The 19,684-nt window shown below is 51.3% G+C and overlaps 2 protein-coding genes across 2 annotated transcripts in view; one reads left to right on the top strand and one right to left on the bottom strand.

Moving 5' to 3' along the window:
* Nucleotides 1-19,684, top strand: part of LOC135915046 (nuclear receptor subfamily 2 group F member 6-like) — a 57,445-nt gene that overhangs the window by 31,276 nt on the left and 6,485 nt on the right. The window contains exons 3-5 of the mRNA XM_070531691.1: nucleotides 10,559-10,762; nucleotides 14,696-15,013; nucleotides 15,710-15,883. Of these exons, the coding sequence (XP_070387792.1) occupies nucleotides 10,559-10,762; nucleotides 14,696-15,013; nucleotides 15,710-15,883 (696 nt within the window). The remainder of the gene's footprint in view (nucleotides 1-10,558; nucleotides 10,763-14,695; nucleotides 15,014-15,709; nucleotides 15,884-19,684) is intronic.
* LOC135915020 (uncharacterized) lies at nucleotides 1,998-12,439 on the bottom strand. The gene is made up of 2 exons (XM_065447970.2): nucleotides 12,186-12,439; nucleotides 1,998-4,200 (listed from the first exon to the last, which is right to left on the bottom strand). Exon 2 carries the CDS (start codon nucleotides 4,189-4,191, stop codon nucleotides 2,926-2,928), a length of 1,266 nt encoding a protein of 421 aa, XP_065304042.1. The 5' UTR covers nucleotides 4,192-4,200; nucleotides 12,186-12,439; the 3' UTR covers nucleotides 1,998-2,925.

Here is a 19,684-nt window from a genome sequence, read left to right as displayed (position 1 = left end):
TGAACCATGCAGTAGGTTGACAAGCGCTAAGCAGAGAGTACGTACGAAGAAAAGTACGGGGGGGGGGGGGCGAACGCAGCGTTCTTCCTACATGAGCGAAGCACCCGTTACGGTGAGCCGGTGGTCCCGGACTCAATCGACCACTTCTCCAAGCGAAAATTCTCAACTATGGAACATGCTTTCCGAGGAACCAGTGCAGATTATTATCTTTCTTTTTTTCTTTTTTGAATGGCATTATGTTACAATCGGACGAATGACAACATATTATTTGGTGCCTCAATCTCTACGGGGCAACATCAACCCCAGAAGAGTTGAGGCACCACTTCTAATCACGTTCTTCTCTTCTTTTGAGCGGCTGTATAACTTGTTTGAGCATTACTCAAATGCGGGTTACTATCGCACACCTTCTTAGCACGTATACCCTTCCTATCGTTGTTTCCAACAGCTCAGAGCGTGAGGTCCGAGACTTGCCCTTGAAGCCGACCGCTGTCACACGTAGCTTACGTACAACTTGCCACACGTGCGAGCTACGCGTGAAGCATGTTAAGGAGCTGCATAATTTCGTGTTTTAAACTTTAGACGGCCACACTTATAACACGTGAATTTCTGTGATGCGTTGCTCTCAAGCTGAATGTTTCGTTGAAACGCACTGCTTCAGAAAAATGTCGCGATTTTCCTCAAATTCTTTCGTAAATGTACGTTGTGAGCTTTGATTCATGCAATTGTTCTAGCGTTAGTAGCTTTAGTTTCTGCCTAGCTAACTTTGCACTTTCGCTGTATATTTCAGGGCTCTGAAGAACTTATTTTGCCAGGTGATTTAAGTGTTGACATTAGTAGTCGTCATTTTGCCTCACATAAGTAATGAGCACTGTATGTGAGGCTGGACGAGCGCATATGAACACCGCGTTTAAGCTTGTCAGGTATGAGGTTTCCTAACGTTCGGAAGAGCGCCAATTTCACAAGATAATTTGAGTTTGAGGTAATTCACATGTTAGTTCTATGACAGATGTCTAAAAAAAGAAAATATACCAAGAGGCCCGAATGAATAACAGTGCTGGAGTTTTTTTTCATAACGAAACTAAAGACTTGATTTGCCATTAATTTGAACATTTCTTGCTCTAAAATATGTATCGCGTCTTTTTAGTATTCAGTGCGAGTTTATGTCTGACCATTCCAACAGCTCGGAAAACCTAGTGTTTGCCGCTGCTGTCAATATAGTTAGGTCATATACTGTGAAAAAAAACAAACAAACATGAGCGTCATCGGCGTAAAGTAATAATTCTTCGGTGCAAGAAATATTACATATATCATCCATGTAGAGTAAACACAGTATTGGCCTTAATGTGGACCTTTGGGGCACACCCCATAGATACAGATGAATTCAACAATGCATAGTGTTTCATGTTCATGGGGTAGACTTTAATTTCGCTATAAGAGTACCTTGTGATGCCATAGCACATGATCTTGTTTAGCAAGAACTCGTCTTATGCAGAATCGTACGCTTTTATAATGCCTACAATATTCCTGCTGTCTATAACTTCTTTCCAAATTCTTCTATCAGCTTCTCTTCAATATCTATTAATGTCGACTCAAGTGACTCCGTTCACTTGGACTTCGATAGACTTTGCCTTTAGAACGGACAAAAGCAACCAAAACATCAAACTTGACACGCTGCTACCATTATTTAAGCTAGTAGCACCACTGCTAGCTTACGAATGCGAAAATATACACATTTATAGAGATTATTGTCTTTCGAGAGGATAGCTATCAGCGAGCAGCCACGAGTAAAGGGTGCTATTCTTTATGAAAGCCAAAGGTCAATGCACCGTACTGCCGGTTGCGTGGAAGCCAAATAGAAGTCACAACTCTGCTCATAGACATTTCTGGTTATCCTTGTACCCTACCTATTGTTCGTGATGTAGCCTCCCCTCCCCCCACCCCCCACCCCCACACACACACCTCATCTTCTCCCACAAAAAGACGCAAACCCCGCAGACTATCCTTTCTTCATTTACTTCTTTTTTTTTCTTTTCTTTATTTCAATAGCCGGAGCGTCGTACAGAAAGTGCCTGCTAACACCTCCATCAGTCGCGTTCAATTCTGCAACAATCCATCAACCGCACCCTATTCAATACAATTATCCTACACAAAACTAGAGAGCTCACCACCCAATTTTTTTTCTTAATAGCACCCAATTTTCTTTTTGATTCTCTCCCTCTCTTTTTTTTTTTTTCAGCGAGCACATACTTTTGGTTCCAGAACAATCGCTATACACTACAGCCGCTCTGTTTATTTTTCTTCTTTTTTTTTAGCTTTCAGTTAACTGCTCTTTACGACAGGCTCCAATTCCTTGGCAAGCATGTCACAGGTGTCATCAAAGGCCAAGCGGTGCATTAGAAAACTCGTTCGGATGTTATTCGTGGGCTTCGATGGACGGAAGTGCTGCATTGCCGCACGCACAAATCACATTCGGACGCAGTCCGGATGGAACAGTTGCAGCCATGTTGCTGAACTAAAGACGAATCAGATGCGCGTGGCTACCTGCGCGGCTGGTTGTGGGCTTGCCATAGCGCGCGAAGCACTTTCCCCGTAATGGGAGACGCGCGATCGGCGCCATGCATGGCCCACTCTAGGTCGGCGCTTGCGACATCGCGAACAAGTCAGCACTCACGCATTACACGATTAATATTGCATAAACACGAACCGAATTTTAGCTGCCGCTTTACACAAGCACTAGGGCCGTCGGTGGTAGTGGCCGTCGGTCTATATTCAGGGGAAGGTGAACACTACAGCTAATAATAAATGGTTTCGGTGTGGCAAGAAAAAGCGATTCCGCAGAAGACACCGTCAAGCACCCTGCAGCTGCTTGACGCGCTGTCGCTGCTTGTAACGGTAAACGGTCTTGTAACTGTGGCACATGGCGCATTAAAGGGAGTGCATGGAGCGGTTGTCCATGGGGGTCTTCACGGTGGCCGACACGTCGTCGACGACCGTCGCGACAATGGCGGCTGCCGAGGTTTCGCGTGGCACAATGGAGGTCGACGTCTCCGAGGTCACCTCGGAGCGGGTCTGCTTGACGACCTCGTCGGCATCCACGCGGGTGACGACCTCGTTGGCGAACGCCTGCACCTCCTGCTTCTCGGTCGAGGTCACCTGTTTGTCGATGTGCGTGCTGCTCTCGGTGACAGTGTGCGGCTCGCCCTCGACAGCCTGGGAGTCGTCGGCGGGGGGAGGACCTTTCCCTGCCGCGGCGTCGACCAGTTCCGAAGCCGTGGAGTAATCTTCCTCGGGCACGATGCTGATGACGGTCGGCGGACGGAAAACGGGGTGCTTCTTGTCCGGCGAGGCGGCGCCCAGCTCGGCCGGCTCCTCTTCGTCGAGCGGCTCTTCCTCGCTGCCTTCTCCCTCCTGCTGGCGCAGCATCCGTAGCTTGGCTACGGCGATCGAGTCCTTGCGCCTCAGGTTGAAGCGGGACGGCGGCGGCTCGGCCACCTCGTCGTCGTCGTCACCCTGTTCGCTGCTGGTGGCCGCCTTCAGGAGCAAGTCTTCCGGTGGCTTCACGAGCGGGGCCCGCTGGTACTCCGCGTCCTCAGCCTGGAACTCGAGCTTGTGGCCCGTGCTCTTGCGATTCTCGACGTCTTCGCTCGACGGGGCCCTCAAGATGGACGCCCCAGGACCGACTGGCCCATCATGCGGCGCCGCGTGATCGGGGCCCTGCGGGCGCTCCGCCGCCGACGTTGTTTCTTCCTCGGCTTGGTCGTCCTGGACGCGAATGGCGACCGGGTGCTTGGGTGAGGACTTGCGCGACGCGTCTGGCGACACGTCGGGTACCGAGGCTCTTCCGCCGGCCACGGTCGCGGGCGCTGGAGCGGGCGTGCTGAGCGTCGGCTGCGACGCGGCGAGCAGCGGCGCGCCGTCGTACGACTCGACCGTCTCTTCCTGGCGCTTGCTGCGCACCTCCTCGGTGGTGCTGGTCTCGATGTGCGAGTCGCGGCGGCGCTCGACGCCCGTCGCCTGGTCCGTGACCTGCTTGGTGCTCTCCTTGCGCTCCGTCACCGACTTGCTGACGGTCTCCAGCATCACCGTTCTCTTGAGCATGCGCAGAGGCGCTCCGGCGCCCCGGCTCGGTGCCAGGCAGGGGGCGGGGCCTGCGTCGGGCGGCGCCTCGGCCGACTTGCTGCGAGCCGCCATCTTGAGTACCTGCGCAACGCCGCCGCGTCACAGCTCAGGGAGCACGCGACAGCTCGCACGGCGGCCTGTCTCCACGCGCAACGTGGTATCCGAATGGCGCGCATCTATCCCTGCGCAACGCGTGAGGTCAGTGTACCTAGTCGGCGGATTCCTTCCAACAATTACGTCGCTCTCGCTGGCTCTAGTCGCAGTCCTCTGGCTGCATTCACCCTGCGAACGCTGAAGACGCATGTGAAGTGTGATTACTAGATTGTGTCTTTTCCGTCGGATGCAAGTACATGACGGCTGCGCCCTTATTACCAAGGTGCCCTGTTTGTTTTGCGTGTCACAAATAAAGGTGTCGCTTATTATTACGACAATCAATTCGACAAAGACGACTAGCAGCGTCACGTCTCACATCGGCTATAGTGAATGATTCGGTTCAGATTAATCAGTTCTGAGCGGAGTAATTTCAACATATACAGCACTCGACTGTCGCGATAGATCGTTGGATCAAGCATGTGGTTGCAGCCACTGACAACAGCGTCTCTACACACGCGCACAAAGACTGTCGAACTGTCAAAGTTACAGCGGTAATCATTGTAAAATGCTTCTTCGAGAATTTCGCATACGTACTAGACATCCAGAATTTTCAACAGCTAAAGCATCCAATGCAACATTTCAAACCGTATGGGTGCTCTGTTCCCATACTTAAACATAGAGACAATTTGTTTTCCTTGGGTTGTGCAGCGCATAAATGTATAGCCGATGGAATATTGAGCCCTTCGTGTACGATGTCGAGAAACGGGTTTTGGCGACATATAACTGCAAGACGTCGCAGACGAACAAAGAGGGACAACAAGTTGCCCATGTTGAGTCTTAGATATAAGCAGCGACCGTCAAAGCAATAGCGAGTGATCGTCAGGGCGACTGTCGGGGCAATAGCAGTGTAATGCAGATTGTTTGCCCCTTTTATGCGCCGTCGAATGTACTTGCCTATTCATTCCATATAACGCTAAGCCAAAAAATATCGGTGAGCCAAGCTTCAATAAAGTGGTCATATCAGGCCTCAGGTATTGCCTACCTGTCACAGTCGGTGCACCGTGTGCTGTAGTAGTGTCAGTTTCCCACAAGCCTCTGTTACAGCGAAGCTGTTTATGGCTAGGTTCTGGCGGATCTAGTGTCGGTGGACATAGACCAACAATTTTTCATACGTGGGCCGATCCCGAAAGTAGTGCAATGCCGAGCTGACCCGCGGCGGAGGTGCGGTTCGCCATTAAGGGGCCTACATTCGCAGGCTCGCTGGTCATCCTTCTTCACAGAGTGGAAGAGCGCCGATTTTTTTCGCTCCGTTCCACCGCTTTCACCTGGTACGCACTTCTTGTCCACATAAATGCCTATTGATAGTTCGCGCTGGCATTGACATTTATTTCTCACGTTCTTGGTGAGGTTCCCGTAGTCACGTTAACACATATCAGGGTCAAACTCTAAGCAAGTTGGTACGTATTCATCTCGTGCTTTGTACACTTCCTTATCTGCTGTCCCCCTTTTTGTGTGTGTGAGCGCTGCGCAAATTACTAGGTAGCCCCTAACACGTATACCTACAAACAAGTTCATATATCTTCCCTAGAACTATAACATGCCTCATCTAAAAACTTTGACCTGTGGTGGCTACGCGGCCTGAATATAGACATTACCTGCGAGCTCTGAAAGATATTTACGAGATCGTGCGCGACTTGTTGCCACGGCACAACGCGAACGGAGACGAGGACACGCTGTGTTTTACGCCACCAGCTCGCTCAAACAGCGCTTTCATTGCGCGATCGAATCCCGGCGATGGCGGCCGCATTTCGGTGGGGGCGAAATGCGAAAACGCCCCTGGTACTTAGATTTAGGTGCAGGTTAAAGAACCACAGCTGGTCCAAATTTCCAGAGTGCCCCACTACGGCGTGCCTCATAATCAGAAAGTGGTTTTGGCACGTAAAACCCCATAATTTAATTTAAAGCACTCAGTCTGCACACAGAATCACAGGTGATCTTTGGCTTCACTGATCATACACGCGAAGAAACCTCCATCGCCTCTAGAGTGTTCATAAGCGAATTATTACATCCTGTTGACTCAGCGTGGATATCGCCTTTGAGAACCATGCGCGAAGCAAAGGTGCGCCATTATGAAGAAAAAATGCACCTCTCTGTAGCATACTTAAGCAATTTACTGCAAAAATGTACACTCATACCTGAGTCACTAGTACTCAGTCCCCATTTTGTACTTTCTTGATTCCAGTGGAAAAAATAAGGACAATTCAGCCTATTGAATGCAAATCACGCATTCCCCTTCGTCCCGGACTCCTCTGTACGACCTCCTTCCTTGGCATGTGCACTTCAATTACTTCTTTCTTTCTTTAACTGACGTGCACCTACTTAAGCCCTTACCAGCATGCAGATGAACGCAAGCCGCACGTATATACGCTGAAAGTAACCCGGCTTCTTCCAATGTTTACCGCGACGCTCACAGCCGAGCCCGAGCGGCAATCGTAACGTGATTAACTACGTCGACGCAGTGACGCGTAACGCTCGGCTATGTAAACGTCCCCCTCTTCGAGGTTGGGGGAGGACGCGTCCGAGAAGGAGCCCCCAGCGGGTGTGCCGCGGCGTCGACGTCAGTCATCCATCATCGTCCCTCGGCGTCGCAAGCCTGTCGCTGCACAACTAAGCGAGAGCCCAGCGCGAATTGCCTCGTCTGCGCGCCGCGGGTCCCAACCGGCGGGGACTCGCGGCCTTGTGCCTCGCGGGAGCCGATGACGCCGCGGCTGAAGCGAGCCTACGCCCACTGCCCGTGCACAGCGGCGCGTTACGCAGTCCGCGGGTCCCGCAACGAGTGCGAGTGTACGACGACGACGACGACGTGGCGGAAGGCTCCTCCCGCTGTTGGGCACAAACGAAACGCGACCGTAGTGCAAGCGGCTGAAATTCGGCGATCAAGGCAGAAAGCTGGGCTGGTTGGTGCGTCATCATTATTCAAAAGACTAGCGCAAAATAGCAGGGACACAGACACAGACAGAGGCTCGTACTGTCGTCTTCTCTGTCTGTGTCCCTGCTATTTTGCGCTAGTCTTTTGAATAATGAAATTCGGCGTCAGTTGGGCACTTTGTGAAGAAGCGATCGTGCTTCGATGAATGTGGTCGTAGCAACAGAGTTTATTCAGTTTCCGTGAACACAGGCAGTGTTGTGCCCGTGTCGCACGAGGCACTTTCCACTGCGATCGAGCCCGACTGGGATCAAGTTCTTTATCGCGATTGAATCCCGTCTGCAGCTTGAGGAGAAGGGGCCGATTCGCGATCGAGGAATTGGATCCCGACCGCGGGCTCGATCGCTATTGAAAGTGCCTCGAGTAACACGGGAATTATTCGCGAGCTTTCTTGACGCGGTGACCGCTCCTTCAACCTTCAAAAGTTCTCGCACTCCCTTACACGAAGTATTGTCGGCCATAAACGTTTACAGGCACGGCAGCAAGGTTCACATCTGGGCGATTTGGTATACGGATCCGCGGTAAAATTAGGGTAGCGCGATAAACAAGGACAGAGAACAGACACGACAAGCGCTTGTGGTGTCTGTTACTTGTCCTTGTTTGTCGCGGCATGCCCTCATTTCATTACACAGACGGTTACCGCGCCAAATGCGAACTGCACCGTTGACGCGTGGCGCTTCTCGTTTAATGGGTCACGGGGTAGGTCGCAAACGACTACTGCAGACTGATACTTCAAATATGAGGCTATATGTGTCTAGGCCTTCGTGGGAACCGACTTTTTCGCAAATCCCGTGTCCCACTAAGTTTTTTGGCTGATAGTACGTTCATTCCGCTTCGGCAGACCTGGACTGAGCCCACTCGAACGACGAGTATGAAAGCTCCCGAAAACATGATAACAACCACTCCCTGTGAAGAGGGTTTCCCAAGCGGTTTCTATATATACAATACTGGCTCAACGGATAATTTGTACGATAGCTTGATTGATGAGGTTTCAAGTCATAAAGCAGCTATCGAAAACGCCGTAGCCAGGCGTTTTGGGTCATTTTGACCACTTGAGTTTTTATTTCTTTCTTTTTTTACTTCTTTATTATTATTTACGCGAACCTCGTACAGGACAGTTCTTGCACTCTGGTCCCGACGGAATGCGGCCGCCATGGACAGCAATCGAAGCGAAAACCTGGGGTTAGGCCGCAGAACGCCTCCGTCACTGAACAACCGCGGTGGGTTCGTGCTACAGCATTTTGACATGCGGTCCAGTTTAGTTGCCTATATTTGCTTACGATGCTGATTTAGATATCGAACCCAACTTTGCTTTAAGCGCTGCCCATGACTCTGTAAGGCTCAGCAAGGGTCAAACTGGAACTGTTCAAACTGAAACGAAGTTCGTCCACATCGTTGGCTAAATGAAGCAGGGAGATCACGCAAAGCATTGGAAGGGGCTAGATATAGTGACCGTTCATGTTGCACTGAGTTTTACACTGGCAAAAAACTAAGAAAGAAAGTAACAAGGACGCAGAAGGACGAAGTGCAAACTACCAACTCTATTTTTGTTAGAGAAAACATTATTATGCAAAGTGACAAAAAGGGGAGGACACTGATGCGTCACGTGACAACGTGATAGCCAGGCCCACAGGCTTCAATTGCACGCATTCCGCCTTGCGAACTAGATTTCGGCTTCTGTGAGCGTGACAGAGCGTGGCGCGCTATATATTGACGTGTTAGCTTATATATTCACGTGTCCTCTAACAAAAAACAAAGAGATGGTAGTTGGCACTTCGTCCTTCTGCATCCTGGGTCCTTTCTTTGGTATTTTTTTTTCCCCAGAGTAAAAATCAGCGCTACATAATCTTGAAGCAGGGAATTTTCTTTTCCTACATCGACGACATTTTAACCACTCGCGGAAGCACCAGTTTTAGCATCCTTCATCTTCTATACTATCTTGAAAGCAAGAACGAGCCGGGTTTCATTGGCTATGGTAATCAGCATCATCAGCATCCTCTTTATGTCCACTGCAGGATGAAGACCTCTCCCAGCGATCTGCAACTGGCCCACTCTTGCACCAGCTAACTCCATCTTACGCTTGCAAATTTCCTAATTTCACTACGCCACCTAATCATCTGCTGCGCTCGACTGCGCTTCCCTTCTTACAGCACACGTTCCGCAACTTTAATGGCCCACCGGTTATCTGTCCTACGCATTACATGGCCTGCTCAACTACATTTCTTATTTTTAACGTCAACTACGTAGAATATCGGCCACCCCCGATTGCTCTCTAACACCTTTTCATGCTCCTACGTTAACCTCCAAGTTTCTGTCCCATGTGAACACCGACATCGGTGCAACGATTGCAGTGTTAAGCTACCCTGTGGAGCACGCGGGTCGGAACAAGGCTAGCAAGTAACGCGCGCTGACAGGACTCTTTGGAGTAGCCCCAATGCTTTCTCCCCCGGTCATTCCTACCTCCCGTCATGCAGCGTGATGCGTGTCTTTGTGCCGTCCACAGAAGCTGTTGAGCTGCGTTTTTGGCAAGTGTCAAAATCGTTTATCGTCGTTGTTACGACGCCAAGCGAGGAAGGCTCCGTAAACGGATGTAGTCGTGCAAAGTTTTCGGACCTCCGCGTGTGACCGCTGTCAGACATTGTTTGTGCAGCCATCGCCAAAACACGCCTCTGCGCGCATGACTGTGCCTGTCATCGGGGTCACGTTTACAGTGGTCCCTGTAAAACTTAGCTGCCCAAAACTCCCAGAATCAAGTTTTTACGCTAGAACAGTCCGTGAAAGCACACGACAGCCCATCGCGGTATTGGACGTATAGATTGGCGAACGTGGCGGGCCAACGGTAAATAGCTCTTGCGAAGGAAAACCTTTGCGAATTCTGCCCCTTTTCTCTCGCAAGGCATTAGTTCGAAGACTATAGACGTGAGTGTTAATCGGACGGCTGCTCGATAACAAAGCGTCACAGGCTGGAAGCGAGAGCCCTGCAGATGCCCCGACGGCGCGCCCCATTCCGACTAAAGCCCCTTAAACTTCGTAAAGTAGTGCCACGCATTGAAGAATGCCGCCTCCTCCTCGCACGCTCAGACCGAGGCCGACACAGCATCGCTATTGGTCTAATAGCATCACGTGGGCCCTCGCGCCGTGCATCAGCGCCATTTTTGCTCGAGAAGCGTCTACGGAGGGGCGAGGAGCGCATGTTGGCGCCGTCGCTACACTCGAGCAGTGTAGGAGGCGCCACGGTCGAGGAGGGAGGGTGAAAAAGAGGAGAAACGAGGAGGAGGGAAGGCGGAGGAGGAGAGTGTCACTACTTTACGAAGTTTAAGGGGTTTTAATTCCGACTACCTTTTTCCTCTCTCTTCGCAGCCGTGCAGCACGAGCGGGCGCCGCGGGGTCAGCCGCGCCGGCGCCTGCGTTCTCCGGCGGCGATGTGCCACGGGCCGGTGGGAGGAGGTGACGTGCCGCCCCTGTGCTGCCCTGCGCCGCCGCCGCTCGTGTCGCCGCTCAGAGACCTCTGCTGGAGCGCACCGCGAGAGCCCGCCGAGCCTGCGGCAGCCAGGATCACCGCCGGTATTAAAACCACGCCGCCTTACCACCGCATTACGCTATCGTCATTGCGGTATGGACAACAGTATGTGTCGGGGGGGTCGAGCGCACATGCGTCGCCGAGAGCATGCCGATAACCATTGGGCTACGAGAACGTTCGCGACAACTGAAGTTGGAATTTCCCGTTGTAAAGTAAGGATAAAGAAAGTATGGAAGAAGACAGGTATCGTCACATTGCTGGTTTCACTGTAGCAGTTTCTTTTTTTTTCTTTTTGTCGATCTTAAAATTACCCATATCACCTTTCGCGAGTCCTGATCATAATCACGCCAACGAAGAGTGGCCAAGATCTTGTCAAAACTGGACGAACCACGCCGGTGCCATGCATGTACAGTCGTTGCCCACTCCAAAAGATAGCAGTCAGTCATTTTACGAACAGTCAAGCTAAGCACACACTGACGCAACGTGATTGTTAACATTTACAGGTGGTGCAGCATCCGCTTAGGAAGTTCCACAGACTTCAGGAAATTCTACAGACGAAATAGACATCCAGTACTGACTTTGCACTCAGAAGCTCCCAATAACAATTCAGCAATCCTCTTATATGAAGGCTGCCTGGTCTTGCACATCAGCAAGTCATTATTTGTGCTCCACTACAAGAGGGTCACTATGGGCTCCATATACAATCACTATCATTGCAGAATGGCCGTTTGATACATCGTGAGTGCTGAGAAACCACTGTGATCCCTGGGAAATAGCCTAAAGTTTCTAGCCAATCCATCCTTGTGACCAGCGCACATATTAACATCCCACTCGTTATAAAGAGATAACGGTGTTATTTCGCCTGCAAGCCGAAGACGCCATGTTAGCGTACGCAACCCGCAAACAGTATGTTGTCGAACGCTCTGTTACAACAAACAACAATTGTCAGTATACATGGCTAGAACCCATGCATGTACACTAATAATAGATACTCAAGGGAGCCCATCGACGTCGCTTGCAGACAGCGCCTTGCACAGTTAAGTGCGTTACTTTCAGGCGCATGTCAATGGTGGGTACGTAAGTGGACACGAAAGTGGATACGTAAAAAGCAGTGTAACCACAGCACCGACGGTCCATAGCTGTCATCCCAGCACGTACAATCACTTCCTGCAACGGACACCCTTACGATGAGATACAATGTGACTCACTACATTGTGGCCAGGAGATTTCTGTGCGGGTTTGCTTACCTTCTTTTATTTAACTGGCATAAGGACAAAGCAGCACCGGCTAACGCTCAGCGACGTTAGCGCTTCAGCCAGGCGTGCTACCGACCTCGTTTTAAGCATCGCGGCGACATATCTTTTCCTCCGACAGCAGGCATCGCGGCGACATATCCGACAGCGAGCAAGCCCGGTGAACAGGCGACAGTCTGCCGGGCGCTGCGCGCACATAGCCGCGGGTGCGTACCTTGTTCGCTGTCTCGCTGACCCGAGGCTTACAAGCGACGGTGGCGACGCTCAGCTGCCCCTCATCGTTCGGCTGACCTTGGTGGCTGACGGACCACCGGTAAACGAAAGTTACGGGGCGAATTTCGGTGGGCGGGCCGGTCCATTGAGGCGCCCGGCCGTTCCTCGGCCCATGCCCCACAGACGGCAGGGAGCGCTCCAGCGTGCCCCACTGTTTATGGCGCGAGCTGTGGCGACGTCTGCCTACATCGCAGTTATGGTCAATCCACCGCTGTGGACACGGAACAGAACGAAAAGGAAGATGATGCCGCCTCGCTGATGCCGGGCTGTGAGAACGTACGCAACTGCTGCACCTCTCCCTGTCTGCTTGTGCTCTAATCGGCGGCCAAATTCTCACTCGCAGTTTTGTATAACTTTTACTGCTTCTGTAGGACGCTTCTTGACACCACGTGCATACTGATTCTAGATCTTGAGGACGAAGACAAAGGAGACCATTTTTGTTGTTACCCTCATCCCATTATGGTACATACCCACTGTGATGGATTGGCCCAGACTCTAGTGAATAAGGTCTAAAAGATATACAAGTTGAATTTCAACTGCAGAGTTCCGAGAAGTGGTAAATTCAATGTGCTAAATTCAACACAGTGAATGGCGTAGCCTGAGTTGAAACGTACTAAAACTCATAATGATAAACGGAGTGGATTTAACTGGGCAATCGCTTGGTGTCAATAACAATTTCTTAGTCAGCGGCACAAGCATACTTGTCACTGTACCCGAGAGTCGAAGCTCCAAATGAAAGTACAACGGGAATTTTGAGATTCAGATCAATTTTGCGAATGGGGATCTCGAAGATTCATTTTCTCAGTATAGCAAAGCTGAACCCCGACAAAAAGAAGTGATTTGTTGTTTCCTCCTACTTGTAGAAAATACAAAGGGTGGAGTTCTTGAAACCAGGCCTGCGTAGACAAACGTTCAGACAGCGTGATTTGGTGAGGGATACTTCAAGTATGCGTGTGCTTTTACTACTGCCTCCTTGACCCATCTACCGGTGTGAGCAGGTACCATTATTCGAGTATCAAGCAAGCAAGCACGCTTGGACTTTCACAGAGTTGGCTGACAGTTTCTTCCTTGGGTCTCTTCGTTTGGGCATGTTTTCATTGACAACTATTTCCATGACACAAAACGATTGGCAGGCTGAATTCATGAAAGTCTCCGTTGCCTTTTCTGTGAAACTGTTGCTCGTCAAATTATTTAATTAATATTTCAATTCTTATAACGTCTATAACTTTGTTTCCTTGAAAGCCCCATTGCCATCTATGCGTGTTCTTACTTGAATATTAAATTGTGTATTCGACTTTTGTTATTTGCTATTGATTTTAAAATAACATTGTTTTTAATTTTCAGATGTTTTTCTGCATTTCGGTTTCTTTCTTACCCCCTCCTTCTTGTCCAATCACTTGTAATAGACAAGTGCTATCCAGTCGGAACAAAGGAAATCGTTATTGGTACTGCGTGTATTGTAATACAAACAGCAGGCCATCCTACACAACGATGGCTGCTTGGGTGCTGGTGTGTGTTAGCGTGCGCAATATCGATATATATTTGCATTTTATTCGTTTTCTTCCTCTTTAACGATCTTGTTGATTCATTATCTGTGAATTTATTACAGCTATATTTGCTGTGGCTTAGGCTACCTTTAGGAGTTCATTAATTAAACAGCGCCACAGGCATACGTGAGGAGCCGCTGAGAGCAGTGGCTTGAAGCCATATGCAGCGACGCACAGCACCGCTTGCCAACCGCGCTGTCGTGCTGTACCAACTAATCACGCAGCAGTTACTTCATTACGCGTGCCATGACCATCAGCGAGGCGTTCAATGAGTGGCGTGTGTTCAGTCCGCAATGACGCCGAGAGTGCGCAGACGTTATGTGCTCCCGAGCGCGATCGACTCGAGCAGGGTGCATGGGTCGCGTGGGCTTTTTGGAGCGTAAAAATGTGGTTCAACGAAAAAAAGAAAAAAAAAGTTGTACGCAGGTCTTGTAGCGATTTTTCTTTTATCTGTTCATATTTTTCGTGCTTTGCCACTGGCTCGCAAGTAGGTTAGCCTGGCATCGGCAAATTAGAGCGACGGATGGTGAGAAGAGACTAGGAAAAACATGCTGCTGGCCCAGGTGGTGCATGCTAACAAATTAGTTGACTTCCGTACGAATGCGCAAAGCCACAGAGAAATACACCTGTGAACGGAACAGGAGCTGGACTAACAAATATATATTTAGCTGAAAGTGAGAGAGCAAACAGATATTAAAATTTATCCATATATATACATATATATTACTCATTCATTCAGAAACAAATAGAACCGAAGGAGAATCATTGTTAGGAAGTTTCTCTCTCTGATTTCGTATCACCACTCTTCACACAAGGCGGCCCTCCCCGTAGCTTTCTTTGGAAGCTTTGGAAGTGGCGGCGCGCCAGCGCGACGGCCTCGTGACTGCGACGACCTCGCCCGCAGACGCGGTCCCTTCGTCGACGACGGAGGAGGCGAACGGCGTCGACGACCAGGCGCCGGACTCGGCGTCCGCTCAGCGGCCGGGCATCGCGTCGCCCCCAGCCCTGCCGGGCGGCATGGGACCGGCGCTTGCCAGCGAGTCGTCGGCGTCCTCGGCTAGCTTGCCGTCGGCGGCCGGACTGCCTCCCGAGCTGGCCGGAGCACACCAGGCGGCGGCGGCAGCTTCGCTGGCCGACCTTCAAGGCGTGGGCGGCCTTCCCTTCTTCCGCGGTCCCATCGCCATGCTGCCCAGGCCGTTGCTCTGGTGGCCGCTCTCCGAAGGTCAGCAATCACTGCTGGCTGTAATGTCGCGCTTTTTCTTTTTACTTGCAATGGCAAGTAATAGTTAGTACTCGGACTGGTTCGTACAGACTCTTGTCTGAAGCTTTTTGTGTGTCATATGAGCATCCGAGACGCTTAATCACACAATATTTTACTTAAAGTATATAGTTACACGTAACGTTTTCGCTGATTCGTCATCTTGTCTGAAGCATTGTGCTTCATACATCTGGTCACGAGAGAATTAAAACATATCCACGAACTCCTGGTATTATCACCCGAAATGCGATGCGACATCATTTGAGGATTCTGTCGATCGATAATTTCCGGCCAGACATTCGCACTGGATGAACCTCTTCTTGGTGCTCCTCTGCCTTAACACGACGAGGAGCTTCGCGTTCTATCGTACAGCCTTTTTCCAAAAGGTGCATCTTGGATGTCCGAATGTCTTCCAAGCAAGTAGGACGCTGCTGCGGCCAATCGCGACAGCGAAAATTAGGCTAAATAAGGCAGCCAGCCAATGGTGAGAACTTCTTACTGGCGAAGAACTTTCCGAGTTCACGAATCGTTTTCGGTCGCAAGATGTGTTCAATAACAAATCACCATTTCCTATCGCTCGTTCTTGCAAAAACCGCTTGCGTGTGAACTCATTTGTGAACGTACCAGCCGTGGCGCCTGATCATTCGGTATGTGACGCAGGTGTACAGGAGACAGCCGCCAAGCTGCTCTTCTGCAGCCTGCGCTGGATACGCAGCGTGCCAGCGTTTGCGCAGCTCTGCTGCCGGGACCAGTTGCTTCTGCTCGAGGCCTCCTGGAGCGACGTGTTCCTGCTCAGCGCCGCGCAGTGGGGATTCCCGCTGGTCACTGCCGCCGGTCAGTGCAGCGTCCTGGACACCCAACCGTGCGCGCCTCTCACGCTGACGATGCTCCCGTAGAGTCGTTTCTTTTCGCCCAGCGTGTAATGGCTCGAGATCCGCTCTGTAAGATGTAGCAATTACAGGTGTTACGTTTCGCCTCTGACGCGCGGTGTAGCCAGCGCGGATTCAACGGACGCCGGGGCTTCGTTCAAAGCGGCGGACATTTTGGCCCGTTCGGAGCGGCCGCGACGCATCCCCGCCGAGCGCGTCCCGGCATGTTCAGTGCCACGTGTCTTTGTGTGTGCGTGTGTGTGTGTGTGCCCACGCTTGTCAAAGCGCGGCAGCCGGGGAGAGGAGCTCCCCCAGTGTGAAGCGAGGAGGTCTGACCGGCGCCGGCCCGGCTGATGCGTCACCTCCTTGTCCCAACGTGTCTCTCAGTCCGTCTGTCGCCGCTGTCATGTGACGTAGTCCCGTGACCTTCCCTCTTGCTCTCAACTCCGAAAGTATAAGAGCAGCTGCTCCCGGACGCCAGGAGAGAGACTCCGATTTCTTCTGTTGAGTAACGTGCTCTCCCGTCTCTCTACTTCGGTCGACCTGACCGCCCGCTCTTTGCGATGCTAGAATAAACAAGTTGTTCTGTTAGCAGTCGCCTCATGCTTTGCTGGGACCTTCGGATGCTTCCAGTGTGCCCCAGGCCGCCAGGCCAACGCTACCCTTGGGGCTTGCGACCCATTTGCAACAACGGGCGCCAACGGTCCGGTTGCAACAACGGGTGTCAGCACTGAGGTTCCAACAGCTGGTGGCCGCGCTGAAATTCCAACAGCCGGTGCCATCGGTGCGGATCAAACATCTCTGGTGGCAGCGGTGGGATTCCAACAGACGGTGCCATCGGTGCGGATCAAACATCTGGTGGCAGCGGTGGGATCGCGACAACGGAGGCCAGCAGCGAAGATATGCGGTTGACTGTATGCTGAGCAGCACAACGACCATCCGGGAGCAGTGCAACGAGCCCTGTGTGATGACTGGTTGCCTGCAGCGGAACGACTGCGCTGAATTCTTGGCTGCGAGGTTTGGTGAGTGCGGGACTTTCTTCTTCTGAGTTTTGCCAGGCTTTTGTTAGTGTCAGAAACAGAGCTGGTAATTGGGGTTGTCGTTGCTGCCGGGTTAGTTGCGGCAAGACAATAGTAGGCAGTAGAGAAAGCAGCATTCAGAGCAGCCATGGATTTGAAGTCGTTGCGCAAACCGAAATTGTTGGAGCTTGCAAGAGAGTTGGGTCTGGATGTCTCAGACAAACTCAGAAAACCAGAACTGCTAAAGGCTATTCTTGAGTTAGGAGCTGAGGATGACGAGCTGTCGGAATGCCTTGAGACCATTGAGGAGAGGGAGACGGCAAAAAGACAGGAACGCGAACTTAAAGAACAACAAAAAGAGCGAGAGCAACAAGAAAAAAAAGATGAGCTTGAACGAAAAGAACGAAAAGAGAAAGAAAAACAAGCGCGATCACGCTTTGAAAATGAAGCGTCTCGAGGTAGAGATGGAACGCGCTCGTAATGGAAGTCAGGCACACGGTGCAGGAGAACGAGTATTGTTTAAAATGACTGACCTGATGCGGCCGTTTAAGCTTGGAGAGGACATTGGTTTGTTCCTGGTTAACTTTGAGCGAACGTGCAAGAAGCAGGGGTTCTCTCGGGAAACGTGGCCACAGCGCTTGCTCACTTTGTTACCCGGCGAGGCGGCCGACGTAGTCGCTCGCTTGGAGAGAGAGGAGGCAGAGGATTTCGACAAAGTGAAATCGAGTCTGCTAAAAAAGTACAGGCTGTCAGCGGAGGCGTTCCGTCGGAAGTTTCGAGAAAATGAGAAAGGCAAAAGTGAGTCGTATACAGAGTTTGCCTACAGGCTTATGTCAAACATGCAGGAGTGGCTCAAAGAAGAGAAAGCGTTTGGTGACCACGAGAAAGTTCTGCAGTGTTTCGGGCTGGAACAGTTTTATAGTCGGTTACCTGAGAACGTGCGCTACTGGGTCTTGGATAGGCCAGACGTTAGTACGGTGGCTAGAGCCGCTGAGCTAGCCGAAGAGTTTGTGACGCGTCGGGCTCGCGGAGCTAAGGACGGTCAAAAGGGTGAATTTGGCTCCAAGTTTGAGAGGCCGAAGTTCACGCCCATGAGAGCAAAGGGGGACACACGTAGTGCGGACGCGAGTGAAAGCAGTCCGACTGAACGTAAGGAGACGGCGGCAGCCGAAGCCGAACGCAGAAAGCGGTTCGAGACGAGGCAAGCGCGCGTTTGTTATACGTGTCAGAAGCCGGGTCACTTTTCGGCGCAGTGTCCAGAAACAAAAACAAAAGTTGTGTTTTTGTCATTATGCAGCACTGACGAGAACATGAAGCTTCTCGAGCCTTACATGCGAGACCTCCTCGTAAACGGGAAGGAGTGCCGAGTGCTTCGCGATTCCGCAGCTACGATGGATGTAGTTCACCCCTCTTACGTAGAACCCGATATGTTCACGGGCGAGTGCGCATGGATCAAGCAAGCCGTGGAAGCTCACAGCGTGTGTCTGCCCGTAGCAAAAGTGCTTATTGAAGGACCTTTCGGAGCACTTGAGACGGAGGCGGCAGTGTCATCTATGCTGCCCCCCCAGTACCCGTACCTATTTTCGAACAGGTCCGATCACCTCCTGCGCGAGAAGGGGCTTTTGTTTGGTGAGGCTAGCGTTCAGGCCTTAACCAGATCGAAGGTTCGGGAGCTCGCTGCAAAGGCGGTAGTTGCGGGGCCGACGTTGTCGAACGATGAGAAAGGGTCAGAGGCGCAGCAAGCTGATATTCAGAGCACGCCCGAACTGAATAAAATTGAGCCTGTAGCATTAAAGGCACCAGATACTGGAGAGGAAATGCCCGACACGGGAAAGTTAGAAGAGCTATCTGAAGATTTGCTCATCGCGCCTACGTCAGACGGACTTAATAGGTTGCTAAAAGTCAGCCGGTCGGCTTTGATAGCCGAGCAAAAGAAGGATGGCAGCCTAGAAAACATACGCTGCATTGTCAAGGAAGGTATCGCCAAGAAAAATGCTCGCTTTGTGGAAAGAGGTGGGGTCCTGTACCGGAAGTATGTAGACCGCAGGGGAGTGGAGTTCGATCAGCTGATCGTGCCTCAGTGCTACCGTCAGGATCTGTTGCGCTTGTCGCATGGGGGTTCGTGGTCCGGACACCTAGGAGTTAAGAAAACTAAGGACCGTCTCTTGCAAGAGTACTATTGGCCAGGGTGTTTTCGGGACGCAGACCACTTTGTGAAGACATGCGACACCTGTCAGCGGGTGGGCAAACCAGGGGACAAATCGAGGGCGCCGTTGAAGTTGGTACCTATCATTACGGAGCCTTTTAGACGGCTCGTTATTGATACAGTGGGACCTCTGCCGGTAACAGCCACGGGGTACAGACACATTTTGACTGTGATCTGCCCAGCGACAAAGTTCCCTGAAGCAGTGCCGCTTAAAGAACTCAGCTCAGTTGAGATAGTCAATGCACTACTGTCCATATTTGCGCGAGTTGGTTTTCCTGCGGAAATCCAATCAGATCAGGGCACAGTGTTTACTAGCGCTTTGACGACAGCCTTTCTCGAAAGGTGCGGGGTAAAGCTGCTACACAGCTCAGTGCACCACCCCCAGTCGAATTCCGTTGAGAAGCTCCACTCCGTCATGAAGCGCGTGTTGAGAGCATTGTGTTTTGAACATCAAACTGACTGGGAGCTGTGTCTGCCTGGGGCGATGTTTGCATTACGGACCGCGCCGCATGCGGCTACGGGGTTTTCGCCAGCTGAGCTG

Source organism: Dermacentor albipictus, chromosome 1 (genome assembly GCF_038994185.2).
Source record: "Dermacentor albipictus isolate Rhodes 1998 colony chromosome 1, USDA_Dalb.pri_finalv2, whole genome shotgun sequence".
Lineage (NCBI taxonomy): Eukaryota > Metazoa > Arthropoda > Arachnida > Ixodida > Ixodidae > Dermacentor > Dermacentor albipictus.
The sequence above is the reverse complement of the archived record's forward strand: the minus strand, read 5'-3'. Positions and strand labels throughout refer to the sequence as shown.

Excerpts from the sequence above, each read along its gene's own strand:
- LOC135915020 (XM_065447970.2), bottom strand. The coding sequence starts at position 4,191 with ATGGCGGCTCGCAGCAAGTCGGCCGAGGCGCCGCCCGACGCAGGCCCC.